The 20,937-nt window shown below is 47.1% G+C and overlaps 1 protein-coding gene across 7 annotated transcripts in view; it reads right to left on the bottom strand.

The window, feature by feature from the left end:
- MYH10 (myosin heavy chain 10) overlaps positions 1-20,937 on the bottom strand; it is a 1,221,191-nt gene that overhangs the window by 298,683 nt on the left and 901,571 nt on the right. For all 7 annotated transcript variants that reach the window (XM_086930637.1, XM_086930640.1, XM_086930641.1 and 4 more), the window contains one exon: positions 3,776-3,880. In XM_086930637.1, coding sequence (XP_086786763.1) covers positions 3,776-3,880 — 105 coding nt within the window. The remainder of the gene's footprint in view (positions 1-3,775; positions 3,881-20,937) is intronic.

The raw sequence follows: 20,937 nt of genomic DNA, 5'->3' as shown, positions 1-20,937 counted from the left end.
CAACGCCAATAGTGCAGGCAGAAGAAGAACAGAAGTGCTCGAAGCCCCAGCAGAACAAGAGACAGGGGCACAAGGGAACAAACCAAGGTTCACAACGATGGACCAGAACAAGTAGGCATGTGCAGCCAGCAGTATGCAATGCCAAGGAGCAGTGCATCCAGGACAAGCCAGGCGCAAGCCGAAGGCAGAGGCCAGGAAAGGCCAGGGCACACCCCAAAAGGGGGACCAGTCCAAAGACACACAGACCCACGAAAGAAGTGGGACCAGGTAGAAGTGAAAGAGAGAGACACAGAGGTCGGGCTCAAGCTGTCAATCAGAACACAGAAAACAAAGAAAGCTAGTCCCTCTGGAACACCAGACAAAAATACCGGACAGAAAGGCAGAATCGCCACAACACAATGCCGCAGACAGCATGCCAGGCTGGTCTAGTGACGTAGCGAACATGGGGACGGACAGACCTAGGCGCAGTGCAAGCTGCGCTAGGACAATTGTCAAAAAGACAGCACCTGCGGCATAACGTGATGCCATAGAGGGCACGGAACCCGAAAAATGGTGACCGCACCTTCCCAGCACAAGACAGAGCTATACAATAGCTACAAATACCCCAAATAGGGTATGCTACGTCCCAAGAACACATGGAAAAAAGTTCTGCAGCAGAGGACAAGAACAGAAAAGACCTGCGGGTAGAACCACAGACGGCTTGCCAATCAGCCAATAAAAGAAGACACAGGAGGTCCAATCTCAGGACCTACACAGGCTTACCACCAGCCAAAACCATAAGTCAAAAAAGGGGAAGGGGCTGAACCAGCAGCCAACAGCACCGAAGGGCCAAACGAAGGGCCCTGAAGGTACACCAACCACACAGAACACTCAACCGGGGTCACCAAACACCAGGCCACAGAAAACCAATGGGAAAACACCTCCCAGAATACACCAGCTGACATCCACGTTTACTGAGGGGGAGGAGGAGGAGGACGACAAAGCGCCGCAAGGAACAGCTGAATGGCAGAATCCGCTGGGGCCTGAAACAAAAGAGTGCCATTGAAAGGGAGGTCAACCAGAGGCTCCCTCACATTCTCAGGGAAAACACTATCCCTCAGCCAAGCATAGCGATGGAGGGCCACCGAACTAGCCATAGCGCGACCAAGAGCCTCAGAGACACCAAGAGCCGAGCGAAGAATAGATGCGGCCAGCTCCCGGCCATCTAACACATGGTGCCGCAGATCAGCGCAGGCACCCTCCTGAGAAGCACAAGACAGAAGGGACTCTGCGGACTCCCACAAGCTGGAAGTGGCTCTTGCCAACAAACAAAGCGTGTTGATCGCCCGCAAGGCAGCACTGGAGGAAGCAAAAGTTTTACGCCCCCAGGAATCTAACCACCGGGCCTCCTGTGACAGAGGAGACAACATTGAAGGCAGGGAAGGAAAGGCAGTCTGCAGAAGAGAACCCCGGGTACAATGGTGGAAGGAAAGGCAGACAAGATCATGCGGAGCAGGAGCGACTGGGGCACCGGGTCTCCCGTGGCAGGACGCCCCCAGGCCCCCAAGAGAGAATTATGGAGCAAAGCTTCAAAGGGAAGAAGCAGCTACCGTCCACCAAAGCCCAGCTGGAAAACCTCAATCAAATGGTCCGTGGGGGAATGGGTAGCCAGTCGCTCATGCGCAAAATCCCAGCGGCCGTGGGGACAGCCCGGGCAAAGGCAGCACTCGCCTCCGTAGGACATTGCGGCGGGGAAAGGAATTCCTCCGTCGGTGACTGCTCTAAACTAAGCCGGCCATCCACAAGCCCAACCGGAGGAAGAAACGGCTACACTCGAATGGTGGAGGGTTGACAGATGAGTGGGGAACCTGAGGTGTCTCTGGTGAAGACTGTGGGCGTGGGGCCGGCAAAGAGCCCTCCTTGGAAGACGCTGGGGAAAAAGACACAACGCGGTGTCCCTTCTTCGGGGAAGAAGAAACAAAAAGTTGCAGAACCTCCGAAGAAGAGGAGGCCTCCGAAGACAAGTCGACCACCCGACGCTGGCCCAACGCCATGGAGTCCGCCACTGGCGTCAGCACGACGTCGACCAGCGCTGAAGGGGATGCTGCGGCGACCTCCACCACCACCTGTGCAGCAGGAGAACGAGGCGGGGTCCGAGCCGGGGCAGCAAAAGAACGGCGCCAGAAAGGCGCTGACCCAGTCTCCGATGAGGCAGCCGCCTGGGTGGAGAGACGAGGGGGACCCGGGGACGCGCCCCGGCCCCTAGCCAGCCCCTGCGGCGTTGCCAGCGGCGTAAGCTCGGCCTCGGACAAGGCAGTCGCCTGTCCAGAGGACCGAGGAGGACTCGGGGACAAAACGTGAGTCCCGGCAACCTCCCGCGACCCCACAGGGACCCCCACGGGGTTTGCAGCGAAGCAGAGGCTCCGTGTGCCAAAGGGGGGAACCCCATAGTGCCGCATCCCAGCAACACCACACCTCCAAGACCTGAAGCCGAACCCGTCGGCGTCGACCGGAGCCGCCGGCAACTCCGCAGAAGGCCCAGAACGAGGCAAGGCATTCACAGACGTCCCAGGAAGAGGAGGAGCCAAAGAGGCCTGCAGGGCCGCAGCATAGGCCTCCATTTGGACACTGGTCTCCCCCACACCAAGAAAGGGCGGGTAGGGAGTCGACGCGCGAGGCCGCACGACCCATGGAGAACCCGCGCCCCCCACAGGGTAGGAACCGGGCCTCGGGGACAGGTTGTGACACTTACCAACGGGGGAGCGACGCCCTTGCGGCCTAAGAGAAGAATGATGCCGGAGACGGAAGCGGCGGTTCTTGGCCCCTTCGGCAGGGGACGGACGCGGTGACGACGCGGACATGGACAGGTGGACCGAAAGAAGTTTCATCCAGCGCTCCCGCCGGGACTTCGGCTTCATCTGCTGACAAGCATCACAGTCCGTGGAGTCATGATGCTCACCCAAACACCAGATACTGATGGGGTGAGGGTCTATCACTGACACTGGTCGCATGCACGACAAGCACATCTTGAAGCCCAAAGGCATTCGCACACTGTTCTCAAAAAGAAACGCAGAGCGTGAAAAAAGAAGGCCTGAAAACAGGGCATATACACGATCCGGATCCGCGTGGCACGTGGAAAAGAAGGAAACTGACGTCAGCGCGCCGGGGTGGGGCCTATGTGACCTCGCTGACATCACTCCCGCAGACAACGTCAGGGCGGAGTCACGTGGTACCGCCCCCCAGCACGCAGAAATGTTATGGCAAATAATATTTTCTGGATCCAGTCTTACGCCTGGGGATAATTCTATGTTAAGGAATTTGCAGCTAGTAATCTCTATCAGATTTACTTTTGCCTTCTCTGCAATGACTTTACAATAGAGATCATACAGTAATGCTGGTTAACTGCCTATGCTGGTGTGGACAGTCAATTCCACGATACTGGCAGGTTGCTCATACACAAAACAAACGGTGTGCATAAAACATTTCATTGCAGACAATTGTTCTCTTACCTGACAATTATGAATTGCAAGACACACTCAGAACTTAAATCTACAGAAGTGGAATGAAATGTATATGTAAACATTTTCCAAGACTCATTTATTGTAAACAAGAGCATTCATATTTATAGTTAAAATATGCTGGTGTTTCACATACGTGCCCAAATAAGTTTAGACGGAGAAACACGTTAGGCAACTTTTACTTATCATTTCAATTTTGTATTTGTTTAGTAGGGCGAACACATCTTTGGATCAAAATATATAAATTATGCTGCCACTCTAGTCAGACAAATTCTCACCTGAGTGTCTTGCAGCTGAGACTCTAGACTGGCAGAGTCCTTGGCTAGTTTAATACCTTTCTTCTCAGCCTCTTCCAGCAGAGTCGATACATTATCTAGCTCATTCTGTAAAGAAAGGAAATATACAAGTCTGAATGCTAGTCATCAAAACAATGCAACATTATGCTGAAAATTGATTAACTTAACAAATAAGAGATGCAGGGCCTGTATTAATGTTTTTTCTTCAAATAAACGCTACTAAGTTTTGGAAACGTCCGGAAGTGTTAGAAATGAAAAAAAATCAATTTCCAAGTGTGGATCGCCCGTATTTCACAGCTGCCTCAAAGTCAGCTTTTGGAAGCAACAATTTTCCAAGAAGCAAACAGCTTTCCATATGTTTGTAGGGATCTGCTGATGGATCATCTGTCTTGTCAGTGTTAAAAAAAAAGCCAAAATGGAGAAAAAAAGTGTACTGAATAAATATTATTATAGAAGCATTTGTTGAACAGATGACCCTTAACTGGATCGATCCTGTCACTTCTCAAAAAAGATGCTGTAAGTGTTTACCCAAAAATATGGATTTGTAAAGACAAGTCACCTACTTCTTGGGAACATGAACACAGTTCTATAATATGTAAAGGCTAACACAAGAAGGTACTCAAACTTATTTTCATATTTATTACAAGGGGATGTTAATGATGTACCAAAACAAAAAAGAAAATTGAGAGCAGTCTTTTCCAGTCAAAACATTATATGCCAGAATACTGAAAACCACTTAGCAAGAATGGCAACTAAAAGAGACAATCAAGTCCTAGAGTCTGGCTACCTCACTATTAGGAATAGCACATAAAGTCCGTCACATGTCCAAGCATTTCGACCTGTGTTCTATTTGAACCTCATTCAAAAGTCTATCAGATAATAAACGTACAACTTTTCTGCTGGTCAAAAGAATCAAGCATTGGTGTATCCTTTTCTTGGAAGCCTAACTTTATATCTTTAGAGTCTCGACCAACACCAACGACACCCTCACCACCGCCGAGCACATGCACTTCGAGATCCACACCGATCCCAACACCACCCTCAGAGGAACACTCGTCTACAGACCACCCGGACCCCGACCACAGTTCAGCGCCTCCATCACCGACCTCATCAGCACCCATGCCCTAGCCTACACGGACTACATCCTCCTCGGGGACTTGAACTTCCACCTCGAGAACAACAACAACGCCAACTCCACCTCCCTGAATAACAACCTCGCCAACCTCGGACTCAAACAGCTTGTGACGACACCCACCCACGCCGCTGTACACACACTGGACCCCATCTTCTCCGCAAGTCCCCATGTTTCCTTCAACCACACCACCGAACCCCACTGGACAGACCACAGATGCGGCACCTTCACCTTCAGGAAACCCAACAGATACCACGCCGCTGCTGGGGCAAGGTCACCGAGGACCAACTGACCACCACCCTCGCCTTGGGACCACCCGCCGACCCCAACACCGCCGCCATCAACCTCAAACAGTGGATCAACTACTGCGTCGACACCCTCGCCCCTCTCAAGACCTCCGTCACCAATCACACCAACAAGAAAGCCGCATGGTTCACCGAAGACCTCTGGACCTCCAAGCGCAACTGTCAGAAGCTGAAGAAGAGCTTGCTCCGCGTCCAAACACCAGACAGCTACACAGCCCACAAGAACGCCACCCGCAGACACCACCAACTCATCAGGACCACCAATAGGACCGCCTTCAAAGACCACCTAGACAGCAACGCACACAACAGCAAAGAGCTCTTCAACATCGTGAAAGAACTCTCCAACCCCAGCTCTAACACCAATGACATTACACCATCACAAGACCTGTGCAACTCACGGGCCACCTTTTTTCACCGCAAGATCACCGACATCCACGACAGCTTCAACACCGCCACCCCCACATCCACTGCCGATATCACCACTCCCGCGACCACCACCCGCACCAGTCGCCTGATCGCCTGGTCCAATGTCAACGACGAAGACACCATCAAGACCATGAACTCCATCCACTCCAGATCTCCATCTGACCCCTGCCCTCACCACGTTTTCAACAAAGCCAGCACAGCCATCGCACCCCATCTCCAGAAAACAATCAACATCTCCTTCGAGACAGCAACCTTCCCAAAGAGCTGGAAGCACGCCGAGATCAACGCCCTACTGAAGAAACCCAAGGCAGACCCCAACGACCACAAGAACTTCAGGCCCATCTCCCTGCTCCCCTTCCCGGCGAAAGTCACAGAGAAGATCGTCAACAGACAGCTGACCCGCTACCTCGAAGACAACAACATCATGGACCCATCCCAAGTCCGGCTTCCGCAGCAACCACAGCACCGAGACCGCCCTCATCGCCGGCACCGACGACATCAGGATCCTTATGGACAAAGGAGAAACAACTGTCCTCATCCTTCTGGACCTATGAGTAGCCTTCGACACGGTCTGCCACCGCACCCTAACAGCACGCCTTCATGACGCCGGAATCCAAGAAAAGGCCCTGGCCTGGATCACGTCCTTCCTCTCCGTTAGAACTTAGAGTGTCCGCCTCCCACCCTTCCGCTCCAAGACCACCGAGATCATCTGCGGCGTTCCACAGGGATCATCTTCAAATGAATCCCCCCCCCCCCCCGACACGAGAAAAACCGCCACCCAGGCCTTGGTCACCAGCAGACTGGAGTACGGGAACGCCCTCTACGCAGGAACAACAACCAAGCTCCTGAAATGGCTGCAAAGCATCCAGAACTCTTCAGCACGACTGATCCTCGACGAAGCCACATCACACCCCACCTGAGAGGCCTGCATTGGCTCACCGTCAACAACAGGATCACCTTCAAACTCCTCATCCACGCACACAAAACCCTACACAACGCTGGACCATCATACCTCAACAACCGACTCAGGTTCCACACCCCCACCCGCAGCCTCCGTTCTGCCAACCTCGCCCTCACCACAGTTCCACGCGTCCGGAAAACGACAACCGGCGGCAGATCCTTCTCCTACCTCCCCGCCAAGAACTGGAACACTCTCCCTACCGACCTATGTCAGACCCAGGACCTGCTGGCCTTCAGAAGACATCTCAAGACCTGGCTTTTCGATCAGTAGTTGCCCCCCTCCCCACCGCCCCTCCCCCAGTGCCTTGAGACCCTCACGGGTATGTAGCGCGCTTTACAAATGACAATGATTGATTGATTGATATCTCAAGAGCCATAGTCATTTGCTATTGGATTCCTGCACACTGAACAAGTTACTTACCTTTTGGTAATGCCTTATCTGGTGGAGACTTCATCTAGCTGCAGATTCCTTACCATAGAATATCCTCAGGAGTCAGACAGGATTTGGAAATTTTTTTAGCAGTACCCCTGCGAGGTAGTAGGTGGCGTTGTTTGGCTCCGCATCATTGTCGGCATCCGCTCCAGAAGTGCTGCGCGTGGTACCTATCGTGAGTTACTTTCATGACTTTCCACATCAGGAGCACAGAGCCACAAAGAGAACTGACTACTAGTGTGAAAAAAGCTAGGGCCCTGAGAAGGGTGTCCCTGAAACTAGAATTGGCTCACACAGTGGGGTGGATAGGAGGGTCAGTAAGGAATCTGCAGCTAAGTAGAGTCTCTACCAGATAAGGTGCTACCGAAGGTAAGTAACTTGTTCATGTGATAGACATTTACCTGCAGATTCCTAACCTTAGAATACATACCCAAGCAATGCCTTGCCAGGAGGTGGGTCTGCAAAACCAATTCTAATTCAAAATCTTTTGTAGAACCAAACAGGCGAAATATCTGCAATGAACTGACTGTTCAGGAAGTAGTGTTTGGTAAACATGTGCAATGATGCCCATGTTGATGTCTGACAGATATCTAGGACAATAACTCCATAGTTTAATTTGGTCGCAGCCTTAGCTCTGGTGATTGTGCACCCAAACCCTCAGGGTGTTGCTTCTTGGCCAATGCACAGCAGTTCTTGATGCACAGCTGTGAGAAAGGGGCTCTATATATACTGGACCAAAGTAAGGTACAGTGTGTATATGGTCCACAATCCCCAGCGGTATAACAGATGTTAAAGTCAGGTCTGACCTTACTCCCCAAAGTGGTAGCTTGGTTGAGCAGTAAGGCAGTACCAGAGGACAGTGTAAAGCATTCGTTGTACACATTCAGTCAGCAAAAGGTTTAACACACTCAAGAACTGAACTCTAGGCCAATTGTTTTTATACCAAAATATATAGTTGTTTTATTTTTAGAACCAACGGGTATCAAAATATACTTTTCTCGATACAAGTACTCTCAGGTAATTACTTTGGAAAGAGGCAATACATTTTGTAAACACAATAGGTAAAATGGTTGCAGTAGGCAACACAATTCTAAACACAATGTAACATTGAGCTCAATGGATTTTTCTACATAAATGCAGCTGATTACTTTTGTAATTCCAGGACTGGATCCTAGATGCAGTCCTGGGGTCTAAGCTGAAAACAGTTTAGGAAAAACGTTTTAGTTATTGCAATGGTTTTTAAAGAATATAAAGGTATTTCAAAAATTCACAGTTAGAAACTTTTCAGTGAAAATCTAACAATGTTATCCAATAAGAGAAAATTCAGGTTACAGGTAAAGTGCGTTCTCGTTACTTTTGTAATCCAGAACTGGGCTTCTAGGTCCAGCACTGGGATCTCTACTTAAGACAGGTACGTAATTACGTTTCAGTAGTAGGTACGATTTTGAATTAATATTCCAAGTTTTCAAAAGTAGACACAGAAGAAATTTCAAAGAAAAGCAGGCAATGGATTCCAATGGAGAAAATTCAGGTTACTAGTAAGCCCGGTTAGGATTACTTTTGCGGTTCAGTACTAGGCTACACGATACAGTACTGGCTTCTCTCCTGATCACATGTGAGTACTTTGGAATTCATTCGGTATTCGGCTGATTTTATGGGAATATTTTAAAGTTCAAAACTTCACACTTAGAAGATTTTTCGAGTCAAACCAGTCAATGTTATCTTATGGAAGGAAAGTGAGTTATCGGTTTTCAGGTGAGTACTCAACTGGTGAAGTTAAGGTTCTGGGCATAGACTCAGCGGTCCCCCAGGGTCAGGTAGGTACAGTTGGTACACCCTCAGCGGCACAGGGGCAGCCGGGTGCAGAGGTAGTTAGGCCCAATGTTATCCAATGCGAGGCAGGGGGCCTTCGGTTGGTGGCTGCTGGCTAGCAGGCCACGCGGCTGTGGGAGCTGGGCTCCTGGTCCCTTGCTCAGGGCAAATGGGAAGTAGATAAGGACAAAGGTTGCACTGCCAGGGGCACGTGGGCGTTTGGGTGCAGGGTGCTTTTGAGCCGTCGGGCGCTTAATGTTATTCAACTGAGATCTTGAAAAGGGAACAAAGGCTGAAGGCTTGGGGACGGAGGATCTTCTGGTGCGACCAACACTTCGAGGGGTAAGTTGGAATCTTGGAGGTTAGGTAGGCACCCAGGAGTTTAGCACAGGGGGCCGTGGGGCGCAGGATGCAGGAGTGTCTTTTGAGGTCAGGAAATCTAGCTGTGATTGGGCAGGGCTTCCCATCCTCAAGATGGCCGGATCCCGGGGTCGTGCATCACCTCGCCTCTCCCACCTGAGGGGTGGAGTTGGCACAGTCTGGCACCCCCCCCCCCTTTCTGACGTAGGGTTTCCTGCCAGTCTTCACGCCAGAGTGGGTGTTAGAACTGGTGGGGGCCAGTTGCTGAGTACAGCAAGTGGTCTGGAGAAGCTCACAAAGGCGGAATGCCTTTGAAGCTTCCCCTGCCCATCCTGGGGGAGGAGGCTTGGAAACCTCGTCTTAGGATGTGCATTGTTACAGGCCCAGCAGAGCGGGAGCTCTCCACCCAGGGGTCCAGCAACAAGTCTGCTGTGGGGTAGCCTAGGCAGCCTCTCAGACAAGACGCGGATTGTAGGTTAGGTTTCAGGGGGCATCTCTAAGATGCCCTCTGTATTGCTTTTTACATTAAATCCCACACTGGCATTAGTGTGGGTTTAATGTGCTGAGAAGTTTGATATCAAACTTGTCAGCCTTCAGTGTAGCCATTATGGTGCTGTGGAGTTCGTAATGACAACCTCCCAGCACCATATACTCTTAATGGCATCACAGCACTTACAGTGCCCAGGAATGGCCCCGGGTACTGTAGGGGCACAGGGCTCATGCACCTGTGCCCACACCAATGGCATAGGGCACCCAGCTAGAGGGGTGGCTGATGTATGCCAGGGCAGTGGGTTTGTGGGCATGGCACACACGGATGTGTGCCATGTCGACTCTTTGTTTAGTTCTGCACCAGGACACTCAGCCTGCAAGGGCAGTGTTTGTGTGTCAGGGTACAGGGCCCCTAAGGGTGGCACATTAAGTGCTGCAGCCCTTAGGGGTCTTCTCTGGTCACAATGTCCTGGGTACCTAGGGTACCATTTACTGGGGGCTGACATGTGGCCAGATATGCCAATTGGGTTTAGGCTTTAGTACAGTTTTTAGGGAAGGAACACAGGTCCTGGGTACCTGATTGGCAGGGACCCAGGGCACACGAGGAAAAGTGCATCAGGTATCAGGCAAAAAGTGTGTTTGTGTGCGTGGGGGGGTGGTTTTGGGGGGGAGGGGTGCACTGCAACAGAAACTCACTTTCTCACAACAGCTACCTGCAAATAAAAGGGGTTTGCTTCTGCACAGCCTTTCCCTTCTTAGCTTCTACGTACCCCATGAAAGGTTCACCGTCTGAGTAAGATGGGAGACGGACAAGGGCCGACCTGGGACAGAGTAGCAAAGGGATGCCATATTGGCAGGAGCCAGGAATATACAGAGAAATTCTAGATTTAAGCTCATAGAAACATATATCATACAAAGGGCATACATCTCACCGGACATGATAAACAGGTACTCTAACACTGCTGCTTCTGCATGCGCACACTGTCAACAGCTAGGTGCAGACCTGCTTCACATGCTGTTAGCTTGCACATCTCTTCAGCATTACTGGCGGGAAGTAGACACAACTTTGAACTCCTGTACAGACATGCAGCTGTCAATGTCATGGGAAACCTGCCTCCTAGTACTCTATGCCAGATCTAAAAAAGACAAAGTTGCCTAGAGATTCCACGATCTAGGCTTAATTACTGCAAAGCGCCTCATAACCAAGAATTGGAAAAACACGAATCCTCCAACACCACCCAACTAGCAGTGCTCATTTCTGATATGGGCACAAGCGGAAAATACAGTGCTGCACACGGAAGACACAGCGGGGCTCCGTAAATTCCCTATTGCACAAGATTGGGACGCACTCCTCACTACACTGCGTGCCACTACTGCCATCGTTGCAGATGGCACCTTGGCCACTGATTAGTGAATGCACCATAAGACTGTTCCTCATATCCCTGGCTCAGAACATGGGAAGATCTGCACTCCCAAGCTGCCTCACTAGACACGGGGGTCCCCTCTTCTAGTTGGTAATTACACATAGCTGCACGCACTGTATCATTGAACTGTGTGAAATAGGTCCAACAATATCTCCTCATACCCAGCCAAGAGAAAATAGTTTAATTAGTATTTCGTTGATGGCAAACTTTCTCTCCCCCCCCCTTTTTAAGTTTCTCTCCTTTTCTTTATTTATTCATTTTTTAATATGGGTATTAGATTGGTTTGCATAGTTTTAGGTAATACGTTTTGTTGGATGTAGGAGAGTAGGGTCTGCAATCCTATGGTCACCCCAGATTTTTGCTTTTTGCTTCACTGGTTTACGACTTTCCCTGGCTGTGGGCCTGCTAATCAGACCCACAGCCTGGCTGTTCTCTCTCTAAATTGACATCCATGGACTTTAGGTGCATTTACCAATAGGTATTGGGTCACTCTTGTAAGTCCTTGTACAGTGTACCATAGGTACCCAGGGCATAAGTGCACCCAAGGCCTACCAGGGGCTGCAGCATGTATTGTGCCACCCCTGGCTGGCCATCTAAACAGACACAACTGGCTGGTAACACAGCTGGGGCAAGGTGGTGTAATCACCCAATGCTTTAGATATAGTATACCTATATCTAAACCTAAAATGGACACATATACTCCTATAAGTCACTCCTATGGCAGGCATTAACAATCCTGGAGGCAGAGTGCTTGGAATTATAGGGAGATGGTGCTCTAGCATGAGCTGAGCCTGTCTGCAGCTTTCGGAACCAAGTCCTTCAGCTGTTTCCATGATAACGCTATACGCTAAACGCTATGTTGCAGTCCGCATTACATATTGGACTAATTGTCTATGTATTATAATTAATGTTTTTAGCTGTGCTAAAAGCTCTTTTGACATTTTTGCAATGTCCGGATGTGGTGTGTAGCTGGCTAGAACCGGCCACGTTGCTCCTGGTCTACCTAGTGGACCGAGCCTGGTAAAATTATCGTTGTGTTTTAGGGCGCCTTTAAACCAGAGCAGATGCTCTTGGAATTTTAATGGGATTTCAATCTCCTGGAAAGGAGCGTACTCTTCTGGTGGATCCTCTATTTTGTAATAGTGGAACTCGTGTGTTGCAGCGTTTGCCGCTGGAAATTTTATCCAAGAATAGAATACCTCTGTCTGCCGATATTCGTGTGCTTCTATCACGAAGACGACTGTGCCACCTTGTGTGGTCAGTCCATTTTCTATAAGTTTTAACGTTATAGTTTTTCTTATGTTGACCGGGATGATTATCGCACTTGGTTCATTAACACCGGTGTCCCGTTGATTCGCATCTACTGCGGCTTCAGCTGTCCCGTTGTCCAGTACTGACATTGTATAAATGGAAGTTTTTCAGAGCTGGTCTCCAAGGAGACAAAGATTAGGTGCACAATATTTTGGAACACTGTATCCTTCAACGTTGAATAAACCAGAGCTTTACATAGGAATCTCTTCCTACTAAGTTCGGGCGGATTTTAACCTTTCACCCACTCCAGACGTCTATTGGAGTATTTACCGGAGAAAGGGTCTGTGTGAAAAAGCACGACTGAGTTATTCTAACGTCTTGCGTTAGTTTTATCGCCTTACCAAACGTTGGGCGCCATGTAGTGTAGTTCCTATTTTCCCTATAGGCCCTGCGCATTGGAATAACAAACAGCAGTGTAGACGTAGAAGTGCGGTCTTCCAGGTCTCTACTGACTATGCTAAACTTAATTGGGTTTGTTACCAACTAGCTCAGAGGTCACTGGAAACTTTCTTGACTGAATAGGAAGTGATCAGCTTCCCTGGCACAGACAAGAAGGGATTCACTTTTCCAACAACCGCATAAACACGACAACTTTGCTCCTTAGAATAAGAGTCAATCTCTAGAGTCGTGTGAAATAATAGACAGCTATTTCACTCAGTCAGTTGTGCAGATTACTTTCACCAAGATGCAGAGAATAGAGAGACGGGCGTTTTCAATAAAAGGTATTATTTATTGAACAGTCTTTCTTCTCATGCAAGAGAAATGAATTGCCACAATTGCAAGACTTGTTATTATAAAAGGTGTGTACAGTAAAAGGAGGATTGCGAAATAATACTGTAAAAGCATTGATATGGTTTCTTAGCCATACAATGGTTCAAATGAATAAAATATATACATTCATATATACATTTAGCTAACGTATTCAACTGGTGCTTCTAACTACGCCTACCCCAGTGTACCTGACCTAAGCCTAATACTTGGAAGGGAGTAAGTAAGTAGCAGTTTAGTTAAGTTGGTTTTGCCAAGGATTTGCTTCAAGAATTCTCTCTAAGGGTTTAGTCAACACCATACCTCTGGAATAGAATGTTGGAGGGCTGGTATCTCCTTTCAGGACTCGATATTACAGTTACCCGCAAGGGTAGGCTGGAAACGCCGGAGCTGGATTTTCTCGGCAGGAGAAAAGACAGCGTTTTTCTCAGCGCGTCAAGGAGGAGGAGGGGCAGCGTCCGTGGGCTGCTTGCATCTGCTGGGCTCTGCAAGGGACAGCTGTTCTGCTCCTGTATTCACCACACCATCGCTCTTGCTTAAGGCAACGTTGGTAATATTTATACCTGGAAGGTGCCTTGTTTGACGTAAGTTTTTGGACATAAGACGTCAATAAAGATGTCACAAGAACCGGTCGTGCTTACAGTGCTCATTAGAGTTCTATTACTAATCAAAACATAGCAAGCGGGGTTTTCCCAGGTTGCTGGGGGTTTTATCTTGTTGAAGAACTCGGAGTGTAATCTAGGAATCTAAGATAGTGACTTCTGTTGTGTCATGTACTGTAATGAGCTGCAGAGGCGAGTTTCTGAAATATGGCTGAAATATGGCTCTGATCGTTTATGCCATTATAGGGGTATGAATGGATTATAGCCGTATAGGGGCATAAGGTCACAATATCGATCGGGGTCCTAGATTAGAACACGACACAGCATGTATTGTGCCACCCCTGGCTGGCCATCTAAACAGACACAACTGGCTGGTAACACAGCTGGGGCAAGGTGGTGTAATCACCCTTTGCTTTAGATATAGTATACCTATATCTAAACCTAAAATGGACACATATACTCCTATAAGTCACTCCTATGGCAGGCCTTAACAATCCTGGAGGCAGAGTGCTTGGAATTATGTGAGATGGTGCTCTAGCATGAGCTGAGCCTGTCTGCAGCTTTCGGAACCAAGTCGTTTAGCTGTTTCCATGATAACGCTATACCATTTACTCTTAAGTGCATTACAATCCTCGCGGTTATTGGTAACTTTGGCATAGCATGACCAAAACATGTCGAGTAAGGTGTCATACGAATTGGAATACTACCCCCTCGCCAGTTCTGGAGACGGGGGTAGCATTCCACCCTTTTAGAGGGACACGACATGTATGTAACTGTGAACCCCGGTTAAAGTTAACTCGAGTCTCAGCATCACAAAATGGATGCTGCCACCACAGACACAAGTCTGACCTCCTGCTGCTGAGAGTCCTTCCAGCGAGGGAGACTTGGACAAAGGGTTTCCTGCCTTGGGAGGTGCTAGCACCACCCCAGACAGGATTTTGTGTATGAAGGTAGGATAGGCTGAAAGGAATGAGACATGCTTGGGGCACACAAGGTGTCCCTGTGCATACCCCGGTTCAAACCAGTTGCTGGGGCACTCAAGCCCCAGCTCTGGCGCGAAACCGGACAAAGGATAGGGAGTGTAACAATCCCCCTTCCTGGTCCCACCCATAGGAGGGACCTAGTCATAGTACAGCCCCCTTTAGGAGAATAAAGGTAGGAGCTGGTCCCATTCCAAATTAGATTAATCCTGATTTGAAACTACAAAGAAGAAACTCTGGACTTCGACGTTCTGCCCACAGAAGGCTGAAGAAATCTCCCTTGTGGCCAAGGAGTGACCACCCTGCACAAGCAGGCACCATCAAGCGTCCTAGCGGTTCACTTTGTCGTCCTTCCTGCTGGAACCAGACTTCAGAGCCCAACGAGATCCGGACTTCCAGACCTCTCCGACCTCTACCTACATCTGCAGCACAGCTGAGATCCGTGGGTGCGACGAGACACGTGAGATCGGCCATCTTGGAGAAACTGCACTTCGCTTCCAGCACGACTTCAGAGGCATCCTCGAGAAAGTGCTTTGGAGATTGAGAAGCCTCAGCCCCGAGCAGCTCCTGCACAGAAGACCAGCCCTCCAGCATCCACGAGATCTGTGTGAGGCCCTTTTGCTTGATTGCTATTCGACACGTTGTCTGGTCACTTGCCGGCTGGTTAGTGACCTCCTAGACGACGATCCACGAACTCTACACCGCTGGTCTGGTTCCTCCAGACTGGCCCTTGCTTCCCCGCAAAGGAGAAGCACCCCGGACCCTCCTGGTGGGCACCAGACGCCTTTTCCACTCACCGCGTGGGTTGCCTTTGCCAAGGCCTGTTGATGCCGAATCCGGAACCAACACCGCAGACAGTGAGAGCCTGCATGGGACAGCTCGTGCCTTCATCCTGGTCTTTGAAGACACCACATAGTCCTTGTGGCTGCAGAGTCAAGCGTCCACTCTTCGCCTGATCGCGACAACAGCATCTGGTTCCTTCCTGGTTCCACTCCGGCCACTGGCTAGTGCCTGTGAAAATGGTCCCCTCTGCTTTCAGGTCTTCATCTTCCTCGATCCACCCTTGGAATGCTCCGGACAGCTTCCTCCTGGTCGCCTGCAGCATCTTTCTTCAAGGCTCCATAGACTTCAACGCGGAAACCCGACCCACTTTCACACCTATGCACCCGCAGCCCGTGGGTGAGGTAACAAGAGCATTTCGGTGCTCAAGGGTAGAGTGACTCTCCTAGCGTCCAGGTATCCAGTCGTTTTAGTCCTAGCTAGTCGAAACTGTCTTTTACTTACCTTTTCGTAATTTGTACTGTCCATTGACTTTGTCCCGCATCTCGCGTGTGAGTTCACACTCTGCACACGCGTTCCGTGGGCCTCCTGCTACTTACCTAAAGTTAGGGTTGTGTAGTCTCAGCGATCCTACAACCTCTGGACAGCTCCATTCCGTCTATTGATTTCCTTATTCCATTTACTTAGTATATGGTTTGTCGTGCCCCTAGGGCACCATTGTAATTTGTGCAACTTAACGTATTTTTCTTAAGAGTCTTGTCATGTGCTTAGCCCTATGATCTCATAAAGAGTTCAGAGGTGTTTTGTTAGTAATAAATATCTTGTTTATTTTCATAACAACTTGTGTGGTGTCCTTTCATTTGGTATTCAAGGGGTTATATGTGGTAAAACAGCTGGCTTCACATGCCTAAAAGAGTTTAGCCTAAGACTGCTTTGTCCATGCTACGATTAGGATAGCTGGTCTATAAGGTTGACTTACAACCAATCACCATAAGGGTTGTTTGGACTGATACAAGGTGATCACTAGAACTAGTGAGCATCATATATCAGGCCAACTTCTCACATTGGACATTTTCAGTGTTTTCTTTTCGTAGAATGCCACTGGATGGAAATGTTATTCTTTTTATGTAATAATGTGATGTTCGATTCTAAAAAGCAGCAGATGTATATTTGTGTTATAGATGGATAGGAATATTTCAGTACGTTAGATATGTTTACGAATGATCATAAATTCTAAATCAAGCTGCGGTAGCAATGTGAGTGATGGCACACTGAAATCCCAGTGTGCATATCTAGTTGAGACGTAAACCATTGTCCTTAGCGTATGCAATGTCATCATCAATAATAATATGTAGAAATACAGGAAGTATTCCGTTGTTTTTTGTATTGTATGTATTATATATGTTGGGAATGTACATGATGACAATTTTGTTTAAAAAAGAATGCAGAAAATGCCAATAAAGAGATTTAAACAAAAAAAAAATGAAAGGTTCCCCGTCTATCAGGAAGTCATGTGAATGGTCTAGTTAGAAGAACATGCTTTTTGGATACAGACGGTGGAGTCTCTCCTCTTCTTTAGAGGGATGAGATGGAGCAAAGAAAGTAGGCAGGGTGATGTTTTGGCCTACATGGAAGGCAGTCACAACCTTCAGAAGGAAGGAGACATGTGTCCAGAGAGCTAACTTGGTGTACCCTTTTTTGAAGGAGGATTATTACACACAGTTAGAATCTCAGAAAGCCCTCACTAGCTATCAGGGGAGATCAAAAAATCGCTTTCTGTCTTTCTCTGATACATCTTCAGATTCCTCTGAGTCAGATACAAGAGGTAATAATACTAAAAAACAAGTGTCTTTTTTAGACAAGGGCCAACCACCAAAAACTTGGTTCAAACAACCATGGGAAATGAGGACCAGGAACCGATTCTACAAATCGTGAAAAAATCCACTGTGATTAACCTATCTAGTAAGAAACTGTCTGAAGATGAGGAATCCCTTTTGAACCTTGGAATTAAATTTGTACCATGCAAACAAACAGATTACACAAAACTCAAATTGGAAGCAATAAAGTTTTGTAGGGAAATTACATTAAAGGCCTTTTTTGCCAACCAAGAACCTTATGTAGACAGAGAGGTGACTGGCTTCAGGAATAAATAAAAATGTGTTCCAATGCAAAATATTTCGAAGCAAATAATTGCATTCGAACAAACATTGTTGCCATCAATTAGCAAACTTGAAAAAACAAAGACATGTTCAAAGGAATATCCATATTAGACAACAAGCAGCAATTCAGAGCCTTAAAGCTGATACATCTGTTATTATCAAAAAGCAGATAAAGGTGAAGCGGTGGTGATTTGGCCACGTGATATATATCTCAGTGAAGGTAGGGACCAGGTGAACAATACAACATGGTACCAACATGTCAAAGATGATCCGGTGCAGTCAATTCAGGATTCAATACAGGGAATATTACAAGTGGGCTTAAAAGAAGGGTTTTTGGGACCAAAAGAGTACGATTTTTTGGTGAAGAAATTTCCGCGAACCCAGATTTTATATTTTTTGCCCAAGATTCACAAAAGTTTAGAGTCGCCCCCGGGAAGACAAATTGTCTCGGGGTGCAAGTCTATACTAGAGCCCATCTGAAAGTATGTGGACTTCTTTTTAAAGCCATTCTTGAAGGTGATACATTCATAGTTAAGAGACACAACAGACTTTCTTAATAGAGTTGAAGGAATGCCCTTTGAAGAAGACACACAACTGATGGTCACACTAGACGTGACATCGTTATACACACACATCCCTCAAGAGGAAGCGCTAGAGGTAATGGAGCTGTACCTAGAAAGAAGAGAAAGACCACACAGGGTTCCAACTCCCTTTATTCTAAAACTGGCAGAAATAGCTTTGAAAATGAATTATTTCAAACTCGAGGATCAATTCTTCGTACAGGTGAAGGGGACTGCCATGGGATGTCCTTATGCTCCTGAGATGGCAGTCCTCTTCATGGCGCAGTATGAGGATACATTTTTTGAAAAAAACAACCCCTTTCAAAATAACATCAAACAATGGGTTCACTACATTGACAATATCTGGCTTCTGTGGCAGGGGAGCCAGATTGAGTTGATGGAATTCCATGAGTGGTTTAATCACAGACATGAGGACATGAAAATGACATTCTTAGATGTTGAATTAACTTGTGCAGATAAGCTTTTTAAAACATCTATGTACAAAAAAAAGACAGATAAGAACACGATCCTACATCATAAGAGCGCCCATCCCAGAAGTTTGAAGGAGAACCTTCCATATGGGCAACTCCTCAGGATAAGGAGAAATTGCACGGAGATGAATGATTTTGAACATCATGCTACAGAATTCTGTAAAGAAATGTATCAAAGAGGTTATCCCAAAAAATTGTTGAAGCATTCTTTGAAGAGAGCTAAATTCACACCAAGAGAAACCCTGCTACAAGTGAAAGAGAAAAAAGAACTTGACAAGCTTGTTTGTGTTACAACCTTTGGACATGACACAAACAAGTTTAAACAGATAGTATTGAGGAACTGGCATCTCCTTGAGAACCTTGAATGTCCTTTTCAAAAACCAATATTCGCGATGAAAAGGAATCCAAGCATAGGCCAACAAATAGTAAGGGCAGATGTTTCCTTACCAAAACCGCAAAGCGACTTGCTGTCCCAATGGAATCTGAAACCCGTGGAAGGCCATCGCAAATGTGGCAATTGCGTGGCTTGTATAAACACAATTGAGGACGCAGAATTTAACCATCAGGGGATTGTCTGGAAACACTCTGGTTTTACAAATTGCAGGACCAGAAATGTAATTTACGCAATACTCTGTGTCCCTGCAAGAAGTTTTATATATAGGGAAGACTAACCAGCAAGTTAATGTGCGTATCACACAACACAGATCGAGACTTAAAAAGAAAGTACTGACTGCCTCAATGGTGGAACATTTCATCGAAAAGGAACACGCCGAAAATGATTTTGAATGGAGGGTTCTAACCAGTATCAATGTAACTAAACGTCCATTGGATGTCGAAAAAACACTTTTGCAAAAGGAGGCATATTTAATTCTGAAATGTAATAGCGCTCTGACTGTACTAAACAGCATGTCAGAGATTACTAGAATATAAGGGAAATCTTGAAAACGCCCGTTAAAAAAGATTGGGGTAACACGGAGAAATAGTCGTCTGACAAACATAGCGTACCAAAACATCATGAATGTATACCTTCATGCTAAATATAAACCGTGTAGGTGAAAATTTGTTGTATCATAGGCAATATAAAGGAAAGTTCGTTTTATAAATGCAGAGGATAACATGGAAGAAAAACAATAACTATATGCAGTTTGAGTTTGTAATAATAGACTTGGGAATTTGACCTAACTACATGCCCTATAATGCTATGCAAACGTGATAGCACAGAGGAAGTGGTGTGGCTTAAGTGTTATACTTAACTTCCTCTTACAAGATGTCTGCCATAGCAAAGAGGCGAGTGCGAGTGAATGAAGCCCCATTAGAGGAATAAGGTAATTAAAATTAAACCACACACGCTACGCGCAGTAATACAGACTGTGGTGGGGTGGTGTTGATAGATCTTATACTCGATCTGTGTTGTAGGGATCACGATAACTGCTGAAGAAAATAGAAGCGAGTAGCGAGACGAACACGCATTAACCAAGGTATGCGCTTGCATGGAAAAATTAAATTGCTTGAAACAAAGTTGCTGAGGTGCGGTTTTTAATTGCATGCTCTGCTAACAGTTTCAGAGGGACGAATAACGGTTGGTGGCGTCAGGCTTGGATACACCAATGGTTGCGTAAATAGAACAAACCAAAAGGTATGCCTTTGATTTAAACCGTCTAATACAGCACGAATACCCAAAGGAAGCGCTAACTCTAAAACAAATCTGTTTTCCGCTTTAGAAAAATACGTGGAGCTCCACAAAGCGGAAGACGGAAAAAGTGGGAGCTGTCAGAAACCCGACTTTATTTCCAAGTAGAGACCCTAGCAGGTATGGCTAAGAACAAGATGAGACTCGTATAAAAAGAGGCGTCTACATATTTCACTCATAATGATCCTTTTCAACTGAGAATTCCAATTTGAAAGGACTAATTCCATCAAACAAGAGAACAGAGGGAGAGAAAATAACCCCTCAAGGTATAATAAAGAGTGTGAGTTAAGGAGAGTAGGAGCAGTTTAGAGAAATAATTTTTTTCTTAATTTTCTTTTTAAATAAAACTTTATTTATTTATTTTTTCCACACTTTGTGAATAGAGAATCAGAAAGCCTGGACGAGAATCCAGATATCGATTATCTATGATTCAAAAGAGTCGGCAAAAGAGCATAGAAGAAC

Source organism: Lissotriton vulgaris, chromosome 7 (genome assembly GCF_964263255.1).
Source record: "Lissotriton vulgaris chromosome 7, aLisVul1.2, whole genome shotgun sequence".
Lineage (NCBI taxonomy): Eukaryota > Metazoa > Chordata > Amphibia > Caudata > Salamandridae > Lissotriton > Lissotriton vulgaris.
The sequence above is the reverse complement of the archived record's forward strand: the minus strand, read 5'-3'. Positions and strand labels throughout refer to the sequence as shown.